This window comes from Perca fluviatilis, chromosome 14 (assembly GCF_010015445.1).
Source record: "Perca fluviatilis chromosome 14, GENO_Pfluv_1.0, whole genome shotgun sequence".
NCBI classification, from domain to species: Eukaryota; Metazoa; Chordata; class Actinopteri; order Perciformes; family Percidae; genus Perca; species Perca fluviatilis.
In genome coordinates this window covers 20,874,440-20,893,198 of record NC_053125.1, presented here as the reverse complement: position 1 = coordinate 20,893,198, position 18,759 = coordinate 20,874,440, and the positions used below count along the sequence as shown (strand labels likewise).

The 18,759-nt window shown below is 39.6% G+C and overlaps 2 protein-coding genes across 3 annotated transcripts; both read left to right on the top strand.

The window, feature by feature from the left end:
• The first annotated feature begins 364 nt into the window (after window positions 1–364).
• emc4 (ER membrane protein complex subunit 4) lies at window positions 365–5,589 on the top strand. 2 transcript variants are annotated; one of them, XM_039823533.1, is made up of 6 exons: window positions 365–506; window positions 1,419–1,566; window positions 1,827–1,932; window positions 2,465–2,618; window positions 2,781–2,941; window positions 4,958–5,589. In XM_039823533.1, the coding sequence occupies exons 2-6, from the start codon at window positions 1,463–1,465 to the stop codon at window positions 4,991–4,993; spliced, it is 561 nt and encodes a 186-aa protein (XP_039679467.1). In that variant the 5' UTR covers window positions 365–506; window positions 1,419–1,462; the 3' UTR covers window positions 4,994–5,589. The 2 variants fall into 2 exon arrangements, with proteins under 2 accessions (XP_039679467.1, XP_039679468.1); XM_039823534.1 differs by having other exon boundaries at window positions 366–506; window positions 1,440–1,566.
• A 2,019-nt stretch (window positions 5,590–7,608) lies between these two features.
• lpcat4 (lysophosphatidylcholine acyltransferase 4) lies at window positions 7,609–17,584 on the top strand. Its single transcript, XM_039823562.1, has 13 exons — window positions 7,609–8,082; window positions 8,973–9,336; window positions 11,015–11,127; window positions 11,768–11,828; window positions 11,994–12,052; window positions 13,266–13,300; window positions 13,524–13,578; window positions 14,014–14,096; window positions 14,334–14,459; window positions 14,652–14,808; window positions 15,515–15,607; window positions 15,751–15,886; window positions 16,932–17,584. Exons 1-13 carry the CDS (start codon window positions 7,993–7,995, stop codon window positions 17,099–17,101), a joined length of 1,542 nt encoding a protein of 513 aa, XP_039679496.1. The 5' UTR covers window positions 7,609–7,992; the 3' UTR covers window positions 17,102–17,584.
• Window positions 17,585–18,759: the final 1,175 nt, after the last annotated feature.

Genomic DNA, 18,759 nt, shown 5'->3' with positions numbered 1-18,759 from the left:
AATTGTCTGATATTTACTCTTGAAAAAAGAATGTTTTCCCCAACGGCTGTTTTCAGTTGTATTCAACAAAATAGATTGACTGCCATTTTCCTTAAAACCTTGAAGATATAAAAGAATGCCTGAGGGGACAGCATCAAAAACAACTGAGGATTCATAACAATGATCCTAATAGTGCTGAATAAACAACATAAATGCAGAGTTAAAAGTCATAAAATATTAATAATAAAAACATTTATTTTTAATATGTATTTATATTTATTTTTATACAGAATATATCTATTCCAAATTAAAAGCATTTGTTTATAAAACGAATTATTTTGAAGGGACGACCTGACGCAAGATCCGGATCACAGCGTAACGTCAACAACGTCATCATTGCGTGCCCCATATCGACGAGCGACGAAGGGTCAGCATAGTCCACTGCACACCAAGCTACATTTTTGCTAATTTCATCCAGAAATAACGACAAATAAACCAGATTGTGGTCGTTTGAATGTTTCTATAAGGTAAGATGAATGTTAAATGACGGCTTATCTAAATACGGATGGAGCTGCTTTTAAACAGCGACGTCAAGTTATAGTAACATCCTCATTGTTTTGCTATTGCGTTTGGTCGTTTAAATTGTCTTTGTTTTTCAGTTTGAATTGTGCTAACATTGCTTCTACTCGTACAGGCGAAACTGTGCGATGTTGCTCATTGCTGCAATCAAATCGGCTTTATTACCAATCAATAACCTTTGCTTATAACGGCCTCCCTTTGGCCTTTTTTTCTCTTTTCTTACAAATACTGTTAAGGGAAACTGTCCAACATGGCTGAAAACATTTTACTACATCAGATCATTCATTGGAAGGCTTAGCTACACCAATACGATCTTTTGGAGTCGAGTCGCAATTCTTGTAACAGTCCTGATTGCAGGTGCAAAACCATTAAAGCATTTCCAAAATACCTGTCACAAAGATTATTGAATAAGTAAAGACAAGTGTCATTTCAACCATAACAAATACTACTGAACTGTTTCTTTTTACGACCAGGGTATACAAACTGACTAAACATTACAAAAACACATCAAGATGAAACCTAAAGTTACTAGTGATATATCTGCTGTAAAAACTGGGTCCACTGGTCCAAAGCTCATTGGCCATTTGATAGCATGCATAGATGTTTTTCATAATTATGTTCTTTTGACACTGACTTCATAAAAAAAACAACATATCTGTTACTGTTCACCTGTTCTTTTTAAGTTCTCAGTTTTTGTTTTGGTTTTCCTGAGATACTTGTATATTTGTGTCCTATTCTATTTTGATGGATTATTGGCTGTTTGCACCCAGGAAGAGATCACCGTGCAGATGCTGGTAGAGGGCTAAACGAAAAGGAACGACTGCCCATCTGATTTCTGTTGTTTTTATGTCTTTATGTAGGTATCGCTTTCTGTCTCCGAGGTCCAGCAGTGAAGCCGGTTGCCATGACGTCTCCAGGGGGACAAGGAGGAGGAGCTCTGTCGACGAGAGGAGGCAGCGGGGCCAGAAGGATGAAGTGGGCTCTGGAGCTGAGCTTGGGCAACACCAGGTAAACAAACCGAGTACATCAAAACACTTACAACACTTCATCAAAAAGCGCAGAAACAGAGCGTTTTCCAATTTGTGGCTTGTGCTTTCTATGCTTCATCATTGATCAGTAACTGACAGTAGCAACAGCCAAGGGCGTAGCGGACACAGGGGTACGCACACCTACGCCCTTGACAACAGCTACATATTTTAAAAGGACAAGGCATTTGAAGGCGTTCTAGTCGTTCACAGGGAATAACCGCTAAACTCTCTGTGCTGCAGGAGTCGTGGTGGCGGTCAGGGCGACGTCATTCACCCCATCGGCTACTCTGAGAAACCCGTCCCCGACACCAGCATCCAGGAGACGGACAAGAACCTGGTGGAGAAGGTAAAGCTGGGAGGAAAACCTTTCCTTTTGTTCTCTTCTTTGGATATAGAGATTGTTCTTCTTTTTGCCAGTGCTTTCTCTTCTCAGGGTTTCTTCTGTTTCTTGAACACCTGCTAAAGTCAGGTTACATTTAGGCTATGTCCTCTATACACATATATAAATAAATGTGTAAATGAATGGCAAACACAAATAGAAGCAAAAAAATAAATGAAATACTACAAAGATGACACGATGAAAGTAAATTAAATCCAAAACGTAAGCTATTAAACGAGATGAAAATAAATACGACAATACCATGAAAAGCCATACGATAAAAGTGAGTTTAAAAGTGAGATTTAAACATTAAAAAAGAAAAAGAAATGAAGGGCCATTTTTGTTCATTTGTGGTGTTTTTGGTGTGATGCTCACAAAGAAAGCATTTTATAATATTAATCATCCATGCAGGAGTGTATGTAACGTTAGAGAAGATAAAATGTTGGACCGGAAATAAATACAAAATGCTGAGAGTGTACCTCTGACTCTGGTTGTGCAGCGTTGTTGGGACGTGGCTCTGGGGCCCCTGAAACAGATCCCCATGAACCTGTTCATCATGTACATGTCGGGCAACACCATCTCCATCTTCCCCATCATGATGGTCTGCATGATGGCCTGGAGGCCCATACAGGCGCTCATGTCCATGTCTGCCAGTGAGTATCTAGCAAGTCCTAATTAGTATTTTTACCCAGTGTGTTTTTTTTTCACCTCGTCTGGATCAACTACTGTTGTAGAATCAGTTTTATAGTCAGCTCACATCATGTTCAGTTCTGTTTTCTGGCCGTCATTCATTCCTTTGACCTCTTTTGTCTCAGCCTTCAAGCTGTTGGAGAGCTCCAGTCAGCAGTGGCTTCAGGGTCTGGTCTACCTGGTCGGCAACCTGCTGGGCTCGGCGTTGGCCATCTACAAGTGTCAGTCAATGGGACTGCTTCCAACACACTCTTCTGATTGGCTGGCTTTCATAGGACCGCCTCAGGTAAAGTGTTGCAGACTGTCTGTACGCATCTCATTTCACTTTGTTTATCCATTCATTTTGATCCACTGCCTCTAAATGAATGAAGCTTTTTAAAGTTTCGGGGTTTTGACTCATCTCTGGTAGAGATGTTCCGATACCAGTATCGCTATCTGCTCCGATACTGCCTAAAACTCTGGTATCGGGAAGTACTGGAGTTTATGCACCGATCCAATACCACGTAATAAAGCGTAAAAGAAAGTTCTGTGGCATTCGTTGTTTGTGTTTGTTCAGGTTTCACAAAGAGTTTAACCTGAGCCAGACCGAACAAAAATAGAAATAATATCACATCCATACAGGGATAGTAGTATACAGTTGTTAAAACATAATAAAATATATGACACACTGGTATCAGATCGGTACTCGGTGTCGGCCGATACTCAAGTTCAGGTATCGGAATCTGTATCGGGAAGCAAAAAATGGTATCAGCCCATCTCTAATCTCTGGTCTCTGATCCTCCCAAATCTTGGTTGCTGTTAAATGTCCCATGACATGCTGCTTTTTGGATGCTTTTATATAGACCTTAGTGGTCCCCTAATACTGTATCTGAAGACTCTTTTTATATAGACCTTAGTGGTCCCCTAATACTGTATCTGAAGTCTCTTTTATATAGACCTTAGTGGTCCCCTAATACTGTATCTGAAGTCTCTTTTATATAGACCTTAGTGGTCCCCTAATACTGTATCTGAAGTCTCTTTTATATAGACCTTAGTGGTCCCCTAATACTGTATCTGAAGTCTCTTTTATATAGACCTTAGTGGTCCCCTAATACTGTATCTGAAGTCTCTTTTTATATAGACCTTAGTGGTCCTCTAATACTGTATCTGAAGTCTCTTTTTATATAGACCTTAGTGGTCCTCTAATACTGTATCTGAAGTCTCTTTTATATAGACCTTAGTGGTCCCCTAATACTGTATCTGAAGTCTCTTTTATATAGACCTTAGTGGTCCCCTAATACTGTATCTGAAGTCTCTTTTATATATACCTTAGTGGTCCCCTAATACTGTATCTGAAGTCTCTTTTTATATAGACCTTAGTGGTCCCCTAATACTGTATCTGAAGTCTCTTTTATATAGACCTTAGTGGTCCCCTAATACTGTATCTGAAGTCTCTTTCCCGAAATTCAGCCTTGGTGCAAAATTACAGCCACTAGAGCCAGTCCCACAATGAGCTTTCCTTAGGACGTGCCATTTCTGTGTCTGTAGCTTTAAATGCTATTGAGGAGGAGAGAGGGGGGGCAAGGTGGAGGGTGGGGTGTGTGGCCTTGACCACCTGCCATGCTTTGCTTGTTTTCAAGCCATGATGTCTCTCTCTCACATGAGTGGGCCAAATTCTCTGGGCGGGCAAATCAGAGAAAGGGGAGGTAACCTTGCTCCTTATGACCTCATAAGGAGCAAGATTCCATCTGAGCTTTAATTTTCTCAAAGGCAGAGCAGGATACCTAGGGTCCCACTGGGGCCCACCATAGGCAGGCTGGGGGAATGTTAAAAAACCTGAAAGGGAAATTTTCATGCCATGGGACCTTTAACTTTTTGACCAGTAGAGGGCTGAATATGCCCATTTTGCCATTCCATTTATACTGTAAATCATAATAACAGAAACACATTGACAGTATGATGCTATCCAGAGTTTTATTGGCTGATTTATAGATCAGGCTCTAGTGGAGTAGTATTTTTGTCTGTACAATTATTCTTGCTGTAACTAATTCTGAGATTAACAAAGCTTTTTTTTTTGTTGCAATTATTTTAAGGCAATATTCAACAAAAGATGATACATTGAATACATTGAGTAATAATATAAAAAAATACAAAAGCCAATAAGTATAAATGAAATGATGTGTAAAAATGATGAAAGCTATTTCCCATTATAAACAAGAGTAAAAATGATGTAAATTCAGTCATGCATGTTTTTTGTCCTTTTATTTCTTTCTACTAATGGCCAAACAGACTTGACTTAATCATTTTCTTTTCTCCTCAACAGAGGATGGAGATCATGGGTGGAGGGATGGTGTTGTGAAAAGGACGGAGCGTGCACAGATTTAGATATTTACAGATGTTATATACTGTCCATTCTAGCCTATTAAAGCTCTTAACCACGACAGATTGAACCCCTTGTAGTGGCAGTTACAAGACATTTATTTTGTTTGCCTTTTTTTGACAGAAACATTAATATTTCATTACTTTATCCTGCTGCTGTGCTTCATGTTTTACACCTCTTTTGTTCCTCATCCATCTGTTAATAAAGGGTTAAAAGCCAGCCGATCATCATGTTGAACTACCGTTTCTTTCCAGTTGAAATAACAACAGGTTATTTATGAGGTTATTTTACAGAATCATCATTAAAACAGAACTTGATCTATGTATTACTCCTGAGAATGGCGATAACAGTCTGTAAAGCATTTTCATTTTGTCACAAAGAAAGTCTTATTAGGTTTTATTCCCCTAGACTACTTTTTCTGCTTTTGTTTCTCAGTTTGTAGTGACACACATGTTTTCAGCATGCTTGTCAGCAACATTTACTAATATGTTTTAATTTATGAGTCGGTTTAATTTGTACTGATTTGCTATATGAACATGTTCTATAAATGAATAAATCCTCATTGGCTAAAATAACATGTTTTCAACTATCTCACTAAATGTGTTTGATGAAAAAATGACTTCTGTACAGAGATGATGGGACAAATTGTGCTTCATTCTTTTTATGGCCCACAGGGTGTGTAAACATCCCATTTTAAAGTACATTATGATCATAAACATTGCCGGTAATCAGGCTCAGCCAACCTGCATCTACAGAATCATCAGCAATGTAGATAGAGCAATCATTTTGAAAAAACATGAATTTGTTTGCTCAAGACGATATTTCAGTCACAACCACAAGAAGCCAAAGATAACATGATTAAACAATTCAAGTCTTGCAATATGACATAAATCATGAGAGGTGGTTGATTAGAACATTTTCTTCAGTAATGTACTGTTTATAGTCAAATTTTCTTTGATATCTGGTTGTTTTAGGCCATCGTGGGTTATACTTTACATGGGTTAGGCGATGTGAGGAATAACTGATAGTATTTAATGCTGGATTAGCCAAAAATAGCCATTTTTATCTGCTTATTTTATCCATAAATGGATTAAAAAAGAAAAGGACATTGAATTCAACTGACCAATTTGATCCATATTTCTGTATTTTATCCATATTTTATCTTATACTTATCTTTATACTTTATTATTATTATTATGTTCAATTCTACCAGAAATAAAAAGCAGTTTTTAAAAATTATGCTAACTTTTCTTTTTTCTCTTCCTTCTGCTTGTTAAACTTCTTGAATGTGGGTGTGTGTGTGTGTTTGCTATCCGCAGCAACACCCTGCTGTGAGAACAAAAGGAGTCAGGTACGGCGAAGGGTAAACTTGAGAGGCGAGAATCAGAACACTTGTACAGCTTTTGTTACATTCATGCATGAACAGGTATAAAAGGTGGACATTTACACAAATTGACCAACATCCCTAAACATGATAGAGACGATCAAAGTCTGAGGTTTCTAGGCACTTTTAACCTGTCATATTATTTCAACATTTTTTGAATGCCTAAGTCTCAGGAACATAGGCATATTTTCTGTGTGCCTGCAGGTCTTCATAAATATGATATATATATATATATATATATATATATATATATATATATTCATATAGATATATAACAAAAAAACACATTTGTGTGTATGAAAATGTATCTTGTTGCTCTAAAATAGTTTAAAGGTATTAACTTTAAGGAAAGTGAACCTATAATGTCATGTTCAAGGGCTTTCTTTGGTTTTTATTTTAATTTAAAAGTCTGAATTTTGACAAAAGTTTTACTTAGTATCAAATTAAGCCAATTTCCGCCACTGTGATGAAAAGAAAATCCTGTAAGTCATTGTAATCAGAGACCTTCTCAAAATAATTCCTTTCAAAATAACTACTTACTTTCTCAAAATAATGATATAACGTTCTCAAAATAATGAGTAGTATCTCAAAATGATGACTTAGTATCTCTGACGACTTATTTTGTAAATTACTTAGTATGTCAAAATAATGGAAACCTTTTTTAAAATAGGCCTATACTAAGTCAATATTTTGAAATACTAAATCACTTTGAGATGGTCATTATGTTGAGAAACTAAGTAATTTACTTACAGGAGTTTTTTTTTTTTATCATCAAATTGGCGGAAATGCTTTCATAGCATTAGTATTTTAAAACAATGAGTTAGTATCTCAAAATAATTAGCCACTTTTTCAAAATATAGGCTACTTATTATTTTGAGAAGGTTTCTCATTATTTTTAAATAGGTAACTCAATAGGATGGTGTTTTTTTTGTCATCACATTGGCGGACATGGGCTTCTGTAAATAGGCCTATGTTTTGATTTACCATGGATATATTTATTTATTTTATTTATTTATTTATTCATCGATTAGGCTTCCATACCTATGGTTTTCCAAAAAAAGAGTCTTGGAATGCCAGCGGTTTAGTTTCAGGGACCGGTTGGACTTGCCTACACACCCACACATGAGTCGCAATGGGCCGGGCACATAGTGTTAGCCCATAGGCTGGACTGTCAGACTGTGGAGGGGCGGGACAGGTTGGGAGGAGTGTATACAATATAAGAAAGGATGGCCAATTGCTTGTTTCGCCATGTGTAGGATAGAGACCAGAGAAAGTTTGTTTTAAGTTAGCTTAGTTATAGTCGACTGTTTGTTGTTGTTGTTGTTACCTGGAGTACTTTTCAGCCGTTGTTTTTACTGAACGTTAGCTAACGTTCTATTTTTAAATCTTACTGCGCGAGGCATTTTTAACGGGAGGATTTTCAACAACAAAAAAAAAAGAAGTGCGGAGCTGTCAACACACGAGTGGCAATATTTTTTCTTAAAGAACTTTTTCTTCAACCGATAAGGCCGTGTGCATTATTTTTTTCTTTTTTAAATTCTGAAAAGTAGCCTATTTTTGAGTTGAACGTGTCCGTCAGGTTTGCTCCGTAGCCATGGAGAGGAACGAATGTCACTCAGCAACGAACGAGTATCCACATCCGTTCATATGCCAGGTGAAGCTGACCAGAGCACAGAGGATCAGGGTAACTAAAATTAAAGTCTCTAAATGTTTGATTTCATGGCTGAAATGGAGCGCAGAGTGCGACACACTGGCACTCATTCACAGCGAGTTTAAATATGCCACCTTAAACTAACCTGGCAGTCATTTGACTGGTAACGTTAAGTGTTGAGTTTGTCCTCAAAGCAGATTCTTAACTTCTAAACACTTAGCTAGCTAGCTAACAACTAATGTGCTTGAATTTAATACCAGTAACGTTAGTCATTGAGATAATAGTGCTATATTTGGACTCTGTCTAAACTAAAAGTTCCCTACTCTGGTCATTTTTACATGCCTTTTTTTTTATGTGAGCTTCAAGAGAACAAAGAGTCTTTCACATTTCCATTTCTGACTGTGGTGCCTATAAGCAAAACAGCCAAGTCATAAATGTTTCAGGCATGACAGATGATACCAACATAAATACCACAACATACCACAGAGTTACATAACTCTAGAGTCTAGACTAGAGCATAGAGTCTATGGTCTAGAGTCTAGACCATAGACTCTATGCTCTAGTCTAGACAGGAGTAGCCATGCCAACATGGCTGACATTAGTATCGTGATGTTTATAAGAATTATTTTTTTTTTATTTCCATGCTGATACAAAATTTCATCTAATCACTGAAATCTTGAGTCATTTCAAACAAACCTATTTAATGATTTATTCTGTTTTTAAAGTCAATGTACAATCAAATTGAATGAATGCAGGCTACATCAGAAGTCAGGTAATGCGTTGAATCCATAGAAAATGATCAGAAAGTCTAGTGTCAGTGTTTTAACATCATTCATGTTGTGATTATATAAGGTGTGCTACAACACAACCCTTGCAGACCCAAATGATGCTTTAAATGTACCTTGTTCTCTTCTGGTCCCTAGGGCATCATCCTGGGCAGCATCCTCTTCCCTCTTCGCGTCACCCTGGCGGCTCTCTTTTTCATCATTATGTGGCCTTTTGCCCGGCTGCGTTTGGCCGGCATGTCCGAGGAGGAACGCTCTCGGCCTATCAAGGGCTGGAGGCAGTGGCTCCTTCACCCGATCCTCTGGTCGCTGAGCCGAGCTGCTTTCATGACCCTGGGCTTCCTGCGGATAAGGGTCAAAGGTTGCAGGGCGGACCTGAAGGAGGCGCCGGTGCTGGTGGTGGCGCCTCACAGCAGCTTTCTTGACATGCTGGTTCTGCTTCCAACCCAGCTGGCAACGGTGGTGTCGCGGTCAGAGAACGCCAGCCTGCCGGTCATAGGAGGTGAGGGGCTGTAATTCAGTTACAAGTGTTTTTTTTTTTTTTTCTTTTTTTTTTCAGCTTTTAAAAACTGCAGTTGGGTCACCTAAACAGTGCTGACACTACAGAAAGTCAATCAACAACAATGAATCAGATAACATCTGATCAGTCATTTATCAACCCGAAATACAAAACTTTGGCTCGTTACAGCCTCTCTAATGTGAGCATTTGCTGCTTTTTTTTTCCTGAATATTGGGTGTTGATTTGACGAATCACTTGGTGGTGTATTTCAGAAGTTCATGTCACCTTAACAGCATCGAAATAGAGCTGTAGCTATAATAGAACGATTAGTCGGATAATCGATGAGTCGATCGACTGAAAAAAAAAAAAATCAGCAACTGTATTGATAATCAATTAATCGCAAAAATGGCATGCTGTTTCCAGCCTGGACATTTCCTGCTTTTCTCTCTTTTCATATAGGGCTGGGTATCGTATGGTCATTTTCAACTGGTACCGATACCTATACTGTGACTTAATTACCTTTTCCCGAACAATACTATTTTCGATACCAATTTTATAAAATCCATTTTAACAAAAAGAAATTGCAACATTAACCATCATGGCGCAAATCTTTTTATTTATTTTTCACCTCCTTCTAAGTGAGCCCCGTCTCTGTGCGTAACATAGAGTTTTGTCCTGCGTGTCTCTGCGATGTGTAACTATAGACAACCAATCACCAGCCTTATTAGATCTTGTTAGAAGCATGCTGCATGCTTATTGGCTCACTGAAGCTGATGAGCTATAGAGACAATTCGGTCAGTGCCTAAAAAGGATCGAATTTGTTACCCAGCCCTAGTTTTTTATCATATTAAACTGAATATCTTTGGGTTTTAAAGCTATAGTGCGTAGTTTCTGTCGCTCCCGTGCAGAATTCTAAGTAATGACAACAACACTGTCGGCGCCTAATAACCATGGAGAAAGAGAAATGCAAAATCACTTTGGGGAGACATCATAGAAAGCAAGCAGAGTAAAGTGTAAATGTTTTACTTTGGCGAGTTTGAGTTAGTAACTGTACAACTTTCAGAGAGCCTGGATGACCTAATGTTTTACCGCATTCGTTTTTAAACTTAACTGGCAGGCACAGTGCAGTGGGCTCATCGATGGGAAATCTCAACCCGGGTTGCCAACCTACAGTATTAGGCAAACAACCAAGAGCAATATTTAGAATAGAGGGGTCGAGGAATATAAAAGTATGCAAGGAAGTCAAAAGATAAACAAAACAAGTGACTCCCTCTTTCGCCTTCTAATCTGCTCTGCCTGCTTTGGCACTTCCTGTCTTGCTTTCTTGGCCGACTCGCTCTGGACTCCTCCCTTTTGGTTCTGGTTTGTGTGTTTGTGTTTTTTGTTTGTGTGTGTTTTGTTTTGTGTGTGTGTGTGTGTGTGTGTGTGTGTGTGTGTGTGTGTGTGTGTGTTGTGTGTGTGTGTGTGTGTGTGTGTGTGTGTGTGTGTGTGTGTGTGTGTGTGTGTGTGTGTGTGTGTGTGTGTGTGTGTGTGTGTGTGTGTGTGTGTGTGTGTGTGTGTGTGTGTGTGTGTGTGTGTGTGTGTGTGTGTGTGTGTGTGTGTGTGTGTGTGTGTGTGTGTGTGTGTGTGTGTGTGTGTGTGTGTGTGTGTGTGTGTGTGTGTGTGTGTGTGTGTGTGTTAGCTCTGCTGGAGTTCAACCAGGCTGTACTGGTGAGCAGAAAGGATCCAGAATCGAGGAAAAAGGCAGTCGCACAGGTCACAGAGAGGCTGACCTCTGATGGCTACTGGCCTCAGGTGAGATGCTGCACCTTGTATTTATATAACTACAAAGACAGATTAATGATTTGCTTCCATCTTGAATTTAATCTTCATTTACAGAACTGGCAATTGCTACCAAACTATCCAAATCACATTATGCAACTATTAGGGTATGAGGGTAATGCCAGAAATGACAACAACAGTGCAAACCTTATCGTTATCTTCTCTGCTTGTAGTGGCTTCTTAGGTGTACATGAGCACATGTAAACATCTGATCAAGATAAAATCTGATTCATCACAAAGAAACAGTTGATCAAGATTAGATAAAGTCTTCGTGGACATAAACTGTATCTGCTACATTGGTGAAAAGGGAAACAACTCACTTTTCTGCGTCTCAGGGAATACATTTCTTATTGTATCCTTTTAATTAAAGTTTGGAAATTGCAGAATGTAACCTGAGGAACAGAATGTGTTATTTTGAAAGCAGTATATAATCACAGAAGGCAGATTGGCCCAAAGATACATTGTCAGTAGTAGGATTTCTTCTTGTTTGTTTGATTTCCTGGCTCTGACGGGCCATAAATGTCAGCAAAATCCTGCAAATTCACCCGCTGGAATTGCACCGAGCTGCAGCTGCATGTCTCTTAACTCCTAAATCACGTCTCTTAATGGCTAGATGCTGATGTTTGCTGAGGGAACCACAACTAACGGCAGCGCTCTTATCAAATTTAAGCCTGGTGAGTACGGACAGTGAGTCCCATCTGGTTTTTCTTGATGTCTGACTTGGCACACGCTACAGTCTGTTCGCTGTCTGTACAAATGGTGTAGGAATGAGAGGATAAAGGGCGTAGCAGCTGATTGTTTTGCTACTGGTGGATTAATTACTCTGTCTTCTCTGTCAGGCGCCTTCCTCGCCGGAGTCCCGGTCCAACCTGTTCTGCTGCGTTACCCCAACAAGCTGGTGAGTTGATCTGCTGGCTTGTAAAAACATCTGGAAACTAATAAACATGACGTGATTTGATACTTGAAGCTGCCATCTGTCCTGTCAAAAGAGATGAAAGGTTACTAACTTTGCCTCATAACTTTACCTCAAAGGTGTTTTATTAAATGTGACTGAGGAAGGTCTACACTTAAATTTAAATTGGGGCCATGATTTCAAGGTCTCAGAGTAAAAAAAAAAAACAACTCTAGCTCGGAACTCTAGCAAGGTCTCTTTTAAACAAACAAAAGACATTTGTTTTTACTGTCGAGAAAGTCTTTATTCACTAATTTAGAGAATCTCTTTATTTACAAAAAAAGCTATTACTTATGCTGCCCTGCCCTTTTTATAATGCTGTTCAATTTCCAAAATCCAATTTCTAGAAGATATTTAAAAACAAAACCCAATATTTTGTTTTATATGTAATGAAGAACCAGGTCAAGGAGAGTCTAGGGGTGTACAACTGCTTAATAGTCAGGTATTAAATATCATCCTTAAGTCATCACTCGTTGGAAAATTGCCAACATTCCTGGTCCTATAGTAGGTTAGTCACACATGTCCTCCCTTGATTAAAAAAAAAAAAAAATCAACAACAACTACAAATCCTGAGTGGGTTGAGAAGTTATTGAAAGAAGTTTAAATGTCAAATATGAATTTAAAGACATTTAAAAGTTAACTTTGTCAGCACATTGTTTACCGCATGCAAAAGGATTAACGTCCATACAAATATGAATTTTAAGATCTTATAAACATCATTTTAAAACTTGAAACTTCAAAATAGGCCATTAGAACAACAAACAAACTGTCCTCCTTTTTAAAGTTGAGCAACCTGTATTGTATCATAACCGAGCACATACAGGGCATGCTTTGTTGCTGCAGTTTGTTTTGACACACAGCTCTTATTCATTTTTATTCACTTAGTCATGTCTTCCTCGTCACTTGTTGTGCACCACACTACCGGTACAATTGATCAGGCTGTAGTTATGTTTTTAAACATGCTGTTAGATTTGTCCAGGCCAGTATGTATGCGAGCTGGTGCCTGTCAAGATGCGTGATAGGGGGAAAGTGACAAGAATTATACATGCTATTTATAAAAAATAAAAAAAAATAAAAAAAAACTCCCCTGTTTCTAGAGATTTTTGTTTTGTTTTTGGGATCGTGTCCACTGAATAGTCTTTGTATGACTCTTCCTCAGAATACTGTCCGCTGGTCCTACAAAGGAACAACCTGGTGAGTTAATCTGTGATCTCGAATCTATCTGTCTGTGTTAATGGGGTTTTTCGCATAGCGCTGTAGTTGGGGGGGCGTAGTCACCATGGCAATCTGCAGAAAATGTTTTTAATGGTTAAAAACAAATGAACATCAGAAATGGCAGTTCCACACACTGACGGTATTCTTTTTTTCTTTTCTTTTTTTTCTACCTGAAATCTAACATTTGCTCTTTGTCCGTTAGGCTTGAGGCACTGTGGCACACCACATCTCAGTTCTACACCAACAGTACCGTTGAGGTAAGAGAGTTTACCAGGTCATTCACCTCACACAATGTTTGACTGTGTGAATATTACAATCCACTGTGTGTTTTGCTCAGAGCCTGCCCGACCCATAAGCGAACTAATCGGCTGCTTAGGGCCCCGTGGCTACCAGAGGGCCCCAAAGAGCACTTCAAATGTCCCACAATGGAGCTCATAACCGAGCCGGTCTATTTAAAGATAGCGTTGCTGCTAATAGGTCTCACATTAGTCTTTTAAATGCTTATTTTTACATTATGAGTGCTTAATCTACTATTTACAATACACAAGTTGGTTAAGTGCCAAGTGCAGTGGCAACATCTTACAATGTGGAGAGTCCCCTAACCAAATCCTGCTTAGGACCCCCAAAAGTCTAGGGCCGGCCCTGGTTTTGCTCCTTTACCTGCTGCTGTGACTAACTTTATTGTGCTGCAGTTCCTGCCAGTTTACAAGCCTTCCCTGGAGGAGAAGAATGACCCCAACCTGTACGCAGACAATGTTCAGAAACTCATGGCCAAGTAAGTAGCATGATAGATAGATAGGTATGTATGTATATGGTTTAATTTGTATAGGACAAATGTAGTTGCATACATTTGTCCTATACAAATTAAACTTTTCTCTTTGTATTAATTTCCTCCAAAAACCAACCCAGACTACGGGATTAAAAGCTCTCCAGTTTGGTCACTCCGAGTAGTCTACTGAGTAGACTATATATTGTGCGTGCCGTCTTATGTCTCTTTTCCGCCGTGCTTCAGGGCCCTCGGAGTGCCAGCTACAGATTATGTGATGGAGGGCCGAGTTCCTGTCAACCAGCTCGGTGGTCTCTCTTTCCCGCTGGAGTCGCCTGCCCGGGAAACGCTCTCGCTGTTGCACAGAAACGGGTATGAGAAAATGTGTGTTCGTGTCGCCTGCTGGTCTCAGTCTTGTGGAAACGGTATATGACTGTTTCATCCTCTCCTCTTTTCTTACCATCTTGGTCTCTCTCTCTCTCTCTCTCTCTCTCTCTCTCTCTCTCTCTCTCTCTCTCTCTCTCTCTCTCTCTCTCTCTCTCTCTCTCTCTCTCTCTCTCTCAGTCTGGGAGCACATGAAGTGAAAGCAGCACTGGACAGAATGCTGGACAGGTGTCAGTCAGGAGCTCAGGGCTCAAAGGCCAGTGCAGAGGAGCTCGCCTCTATCCTCGGGCTGACAGACAGGCCGACAGCCCTCACCATCTGTGGCCTCTTCTCCAAGGTTTTTTTTTTTTTGTGTGTGTGTTAACTTCTTGTGCCTTTTCCACTGGTGTTTACATCTGTGTTTTGGTAGATGACTAACAGTGCCACGTTCAGCCCCGACAAAACGTAGCAACCAATTTTAAAAAATTGAAACGGGTGCGTTAGGGCGCTCTGCCTTTTTATTACCACGAGTTTAGATTCACGTCTCTGCCGATTGGTATCACCTGTGACGCAGCCAATAGACGAAAGACTCGCCCACCAAACGAGAAAAAACATAAAGGGACGCTATGCAGTTTTGGCAATTTCTTCTTTTTGCTCGCAGGTTTCTCTATAGAGCGCGCCCCCACAGCTTCAGAATAGATATTTGGCAACACTGTTGTATGGATGTGTGAAGTGCCGTGAAGCAATTTGTTACATCGCGAGACCTGATAGTACGCGATACTTCCTGACGCTGAGGCCGGCGAGCAAGGGTGGTTTTTGCACTCGCAGGCGCTAGGGGGAAGCGAGTGCACTGTTCTCAAGAAAAACACCCCAAAATAAAGTAATTTAAAAAAGTGTGTGTGTGTGTGTGTGTGTGTGTGTGTGTGTGTGTGTGTGTGTGTGTGTGTGTGTGTGTGTGTGTGTGTGTGTGTGTGTGTGTGTGTGTGTGTGTGTGTGTGTGTGTGTGTGTGTGTGTGTGTGTGTGTGTGTGTGTGTGTGTGTGTGTGTGTGTGTGTGTGTTTCAGGATGAAACTGTGGACCTGAGGCAGATCTATTTGACTGTTGCCGCTCTGTCAGGATCTGTCAGCTTCAAGTCACTACTTCACACTGGTTTTACTGTAAGTCCTATTTGTTTTTACAGCATTTGTTTTTGACTTGAGATTTAAGAATACCCTCACAGTTAAAATCTTTCAAAATGCAGATGAAGGGATGTGTCTTACTTGTTTTCTTTTCTTCTAAATGCACTGTTTATGTTTCCCAGCTGTTTGACAGAGCGGGCTCAGGCAGCCTGAGTGCAGAGGAGCTGGCAGACCTCATGGGGGCGCTGCTGGGCTCTCCTCAGCGGCACACTGCTGAGCTTTACACACAGGCCTCCATTCAAGGCCGACTTACTGAAGGTGAGTCAAATAAATGATACATTACCGAAGAAAATGAAAATACAAATTGCGCTTAGCGCGAATATAAATAAAGCTTCACGTGTATGATAAAATAGCTCGTTGGCTGCTTGTCCTGAAAAGAGGTTCTTAAATCCTTTGAAAATCCTTTACTGTTCGCCTTGGCCTTCGACAACAGTGTAACTCCAACTTAGTTAGCAGAGCGCCGTAACGTGCTCACGTTAGGTTTCCCTTGGTCCATTAACAAATTCCGCAGCAGTGGAAACCACAACAGAGAACTTTAGTCCCGAGAGGAACAAAAAACACAATGGACTAAAATCTTTAACCATTACATCACATTCATTTTAACCTTTTACATTAAACACATTTATTTTACTGTATGAGATTAACTATAAATTTACTATGAATTTTGCATTAATTATGCGTCATAAACAGCACATATTTAACAGGACATATACTAAGTATTGAGTTTGGTAAATAATAATAGAATAACAGGCAGCTCAAATGCCTCCACCAGTGAGAGCTGTATTGTTCTGGACCCGTGATGCACCAGCCTCCATTAGACTTGTGTTTGATTTTAGGTTACTGAATAGTCATCTCATTACATTTAGTTCATCTTTTAATGAAATGTGCTCTATGAACATAATTGCCGTGCCTTTTTAAGATCTAGGTTTATTTAGGTTTACTTATAATAGTCAGAACAATGAATATTTTTATAGGCCACTCAGAAACTGTGTCAAAAGATTAAAAGATTTTCCAAACGACCTAAAATAGGCAGGGTCACATTTGAAATAACAGTTACACCTTTTTACAGATACACTAACCGCTCAGACAAATGGTAAATGTCAACATATGTCAGAATAAAAGAAAACGTAAATATCCTTTTGTAGTCTGTTCTGTTTCTCTGAATTACTCTTCTTCTGTCAGATTGTTCCAGTTAGTTGATGAAACAAAAGGGCAACTGACACATTTGTGTTTCATCAGGTGGTTATTTAGTATAAATGAAAAATCGTTAAAATACTCAATACATCCGCCTTGTTTTCCATAGAAAACCTGATGCGAGTGCTGACGACCCACCCGACCTATCAGAGAGTGGTGAACGAGTACATGCAGCCCATGGAGGCGGGCTCCCAGCTGCCCAATGGGAAGGCTGTAAACAACAACGGAAACATGCACAACGGCAACGGATCACTCTACAAAAACAAAAAGTTTGAATAAGCATTTTTTTTTTTTTTTACGGGATGTTAAGTTTGTTGGCATCCTTGAATGCAGCAACGGGAGATATAAACCAGAATAATCATCGACAAAGTATTGTATTTTTTTTTAAGTTTGATGCCAGTGTGTTTGGGTGTATGAATGTATTTTTTAAATCTATATTACTGTAACATTTTACCACAGTCAACCATGCTTCAGAAACATTAGAAAATCAAAGAATAACTTAAATTATGACTACAGTGACTCTCTGAGGTGTGCGTGTGTGTATGTGTGTGTCCTTGTATATTTAAGGTCTTGAAGTTGTGTTCATGTTTACCAGTGTACATTTTTAATAACTCAAAATAAATCTTTTCCAGATGCTGTTAAAAGGCTGTTACTTTTGTCATTTGAAGCCATAAAATGTCTTATTTATATAATGTATATTGAATGTTTTGTTTTTTATTGTTTTTTTTTAAATGACAATGGTATGTGCAAAAAGAAACTTGTCAATTGAAAACTTTATTTTATGTAAATGAATTCTTTTTTTTGCGTGAATATTGTTCATATTTAACAATAAATGAAACTGTGAATTCTTTTATGGAAGTTTTGCTGTGTCCTCCTTATCCAGCTGTCGTTTGTGTGTTTGTTTTGCACAAGGTACAAGTCTTTATACTTTGTGGAGATTTTGGAAGTTTGTTTCTTACAAGGAGAACGTGGGCTGCAGGCAAAAAAAAATTTATATATAATATTTTTTTTTGGCACTTAAGTGTCCTGTCCAGCTGATGCATTTGAAATCCGTCCGTCCTTAGCCTTCATGCTACTTATTGTTGAGGGTAAGGGACAGATGTTTCCGTCCCATCTTTGTCTCTGGTGCCCTTCTTTACCTTTTTTTCCTTCGCTGTCGACTTCTGCTTTTGGTCTCTGTCTGTGTTTGCCTCCACTCTTCTCTGCTGCCTTCCTCTTTTCATCGGACTTAAACGGATCATTTCGGTTTCAATCTCCGCCTTGTCCGTCTCGTTTACCTTCGTCTCCCTCCTTCTTTCAGCAGCACCACGTTCATGCCGGTATCTTTTCGTCGGACTCAGCGTGGGGCTTGGGCGTTCTGCCTCTTCTACATTTACGCTTTCGTCTTTCGCACCTGCTGTTGGCTTGGGGTTAGACGGTTGATGTGCAGCCTTGGCTGCCTTGTTCTCTTGAATTCCTAGCCTATTATGTACTGGCCTTTTTGACCCAATTTGTGACCTTAAGCTGTAAATGGAGTCTCTTCTTGAATGAGTGTCTGTCTGAACTTTTGGGCTCTGCAGAGAAGATTTGGGTATAGGAAGCTTGTCCACCTTGATGGTCTTGCAACCTGTTGAATTTGTGTTAGTAGCATTGTCAGCCTGCTTCCTACTCTCCCCTTTTTCTCTCCTGTTTCTGCTTCTTTTCGTCGGACTTGGAACTGGCAGGATCTCTTGTACAGTTGCATCCTCCTTCACGTTTACTTCCAGTTTGTCCTCATCCTGCATTTCTCTCTTAGGGGAGGACTTCATCTCGCTTCTCTCCATTGCTGAGTGTTTGATTTCCCCTCTCAGCTGCACTTTTTCCTCCGTCGCCATGCTCCAGGTTCTTCTCTTTACAAAACTGTACATTTGAATCCCCTCCTCTTTTCTTTTCTCAACCAGCTCTTTCTCTTCTTGTGG

Coding starts and splice junctions, on each gene's coding strand:
- lpcat4 (XM_039823562.1), top strand. CDS start 7,993: ATGGAGAGGAACGAATGTCACTCAGCAACGAACGAGTATCCACATCCG. Junction 11,128..11,767: donor CTGATGGCTACTGGCCTCAG/GTGAGATGCTGC, acceptor CTTAATGGCTAG/ATGCTGATGTTTGCTGAGGG. Junction 13,301..13,523: donor TCCTACAAAGGAACAACCTG/GTGAGTTAATCT, acceptor TTTGTCCGTTAG/GCTTGAGGCACTGTGGCACA.
- emc4 (XM_039823533.1), top strand. CDS start 1,463: ATGACGTCTCCAGGGGGACAAGGAGGAGGAGCTCTGTCGACGAGAGGA. Junction 1,933..2,464: donor ACAAGAACCTGGTGGAGAAG/GTAAAGCTGGGA, acceptor CTGGTTGTGCAG/CGTTGTTGGGACGTGGCTCT. Junction 2,942..4,957: donor CTTTCATAGGACCGCCTCAG/GTAAAGTGTTGC, acceptor TCTCCTCAACAG/AGGATGGAGATCATGGGTGG.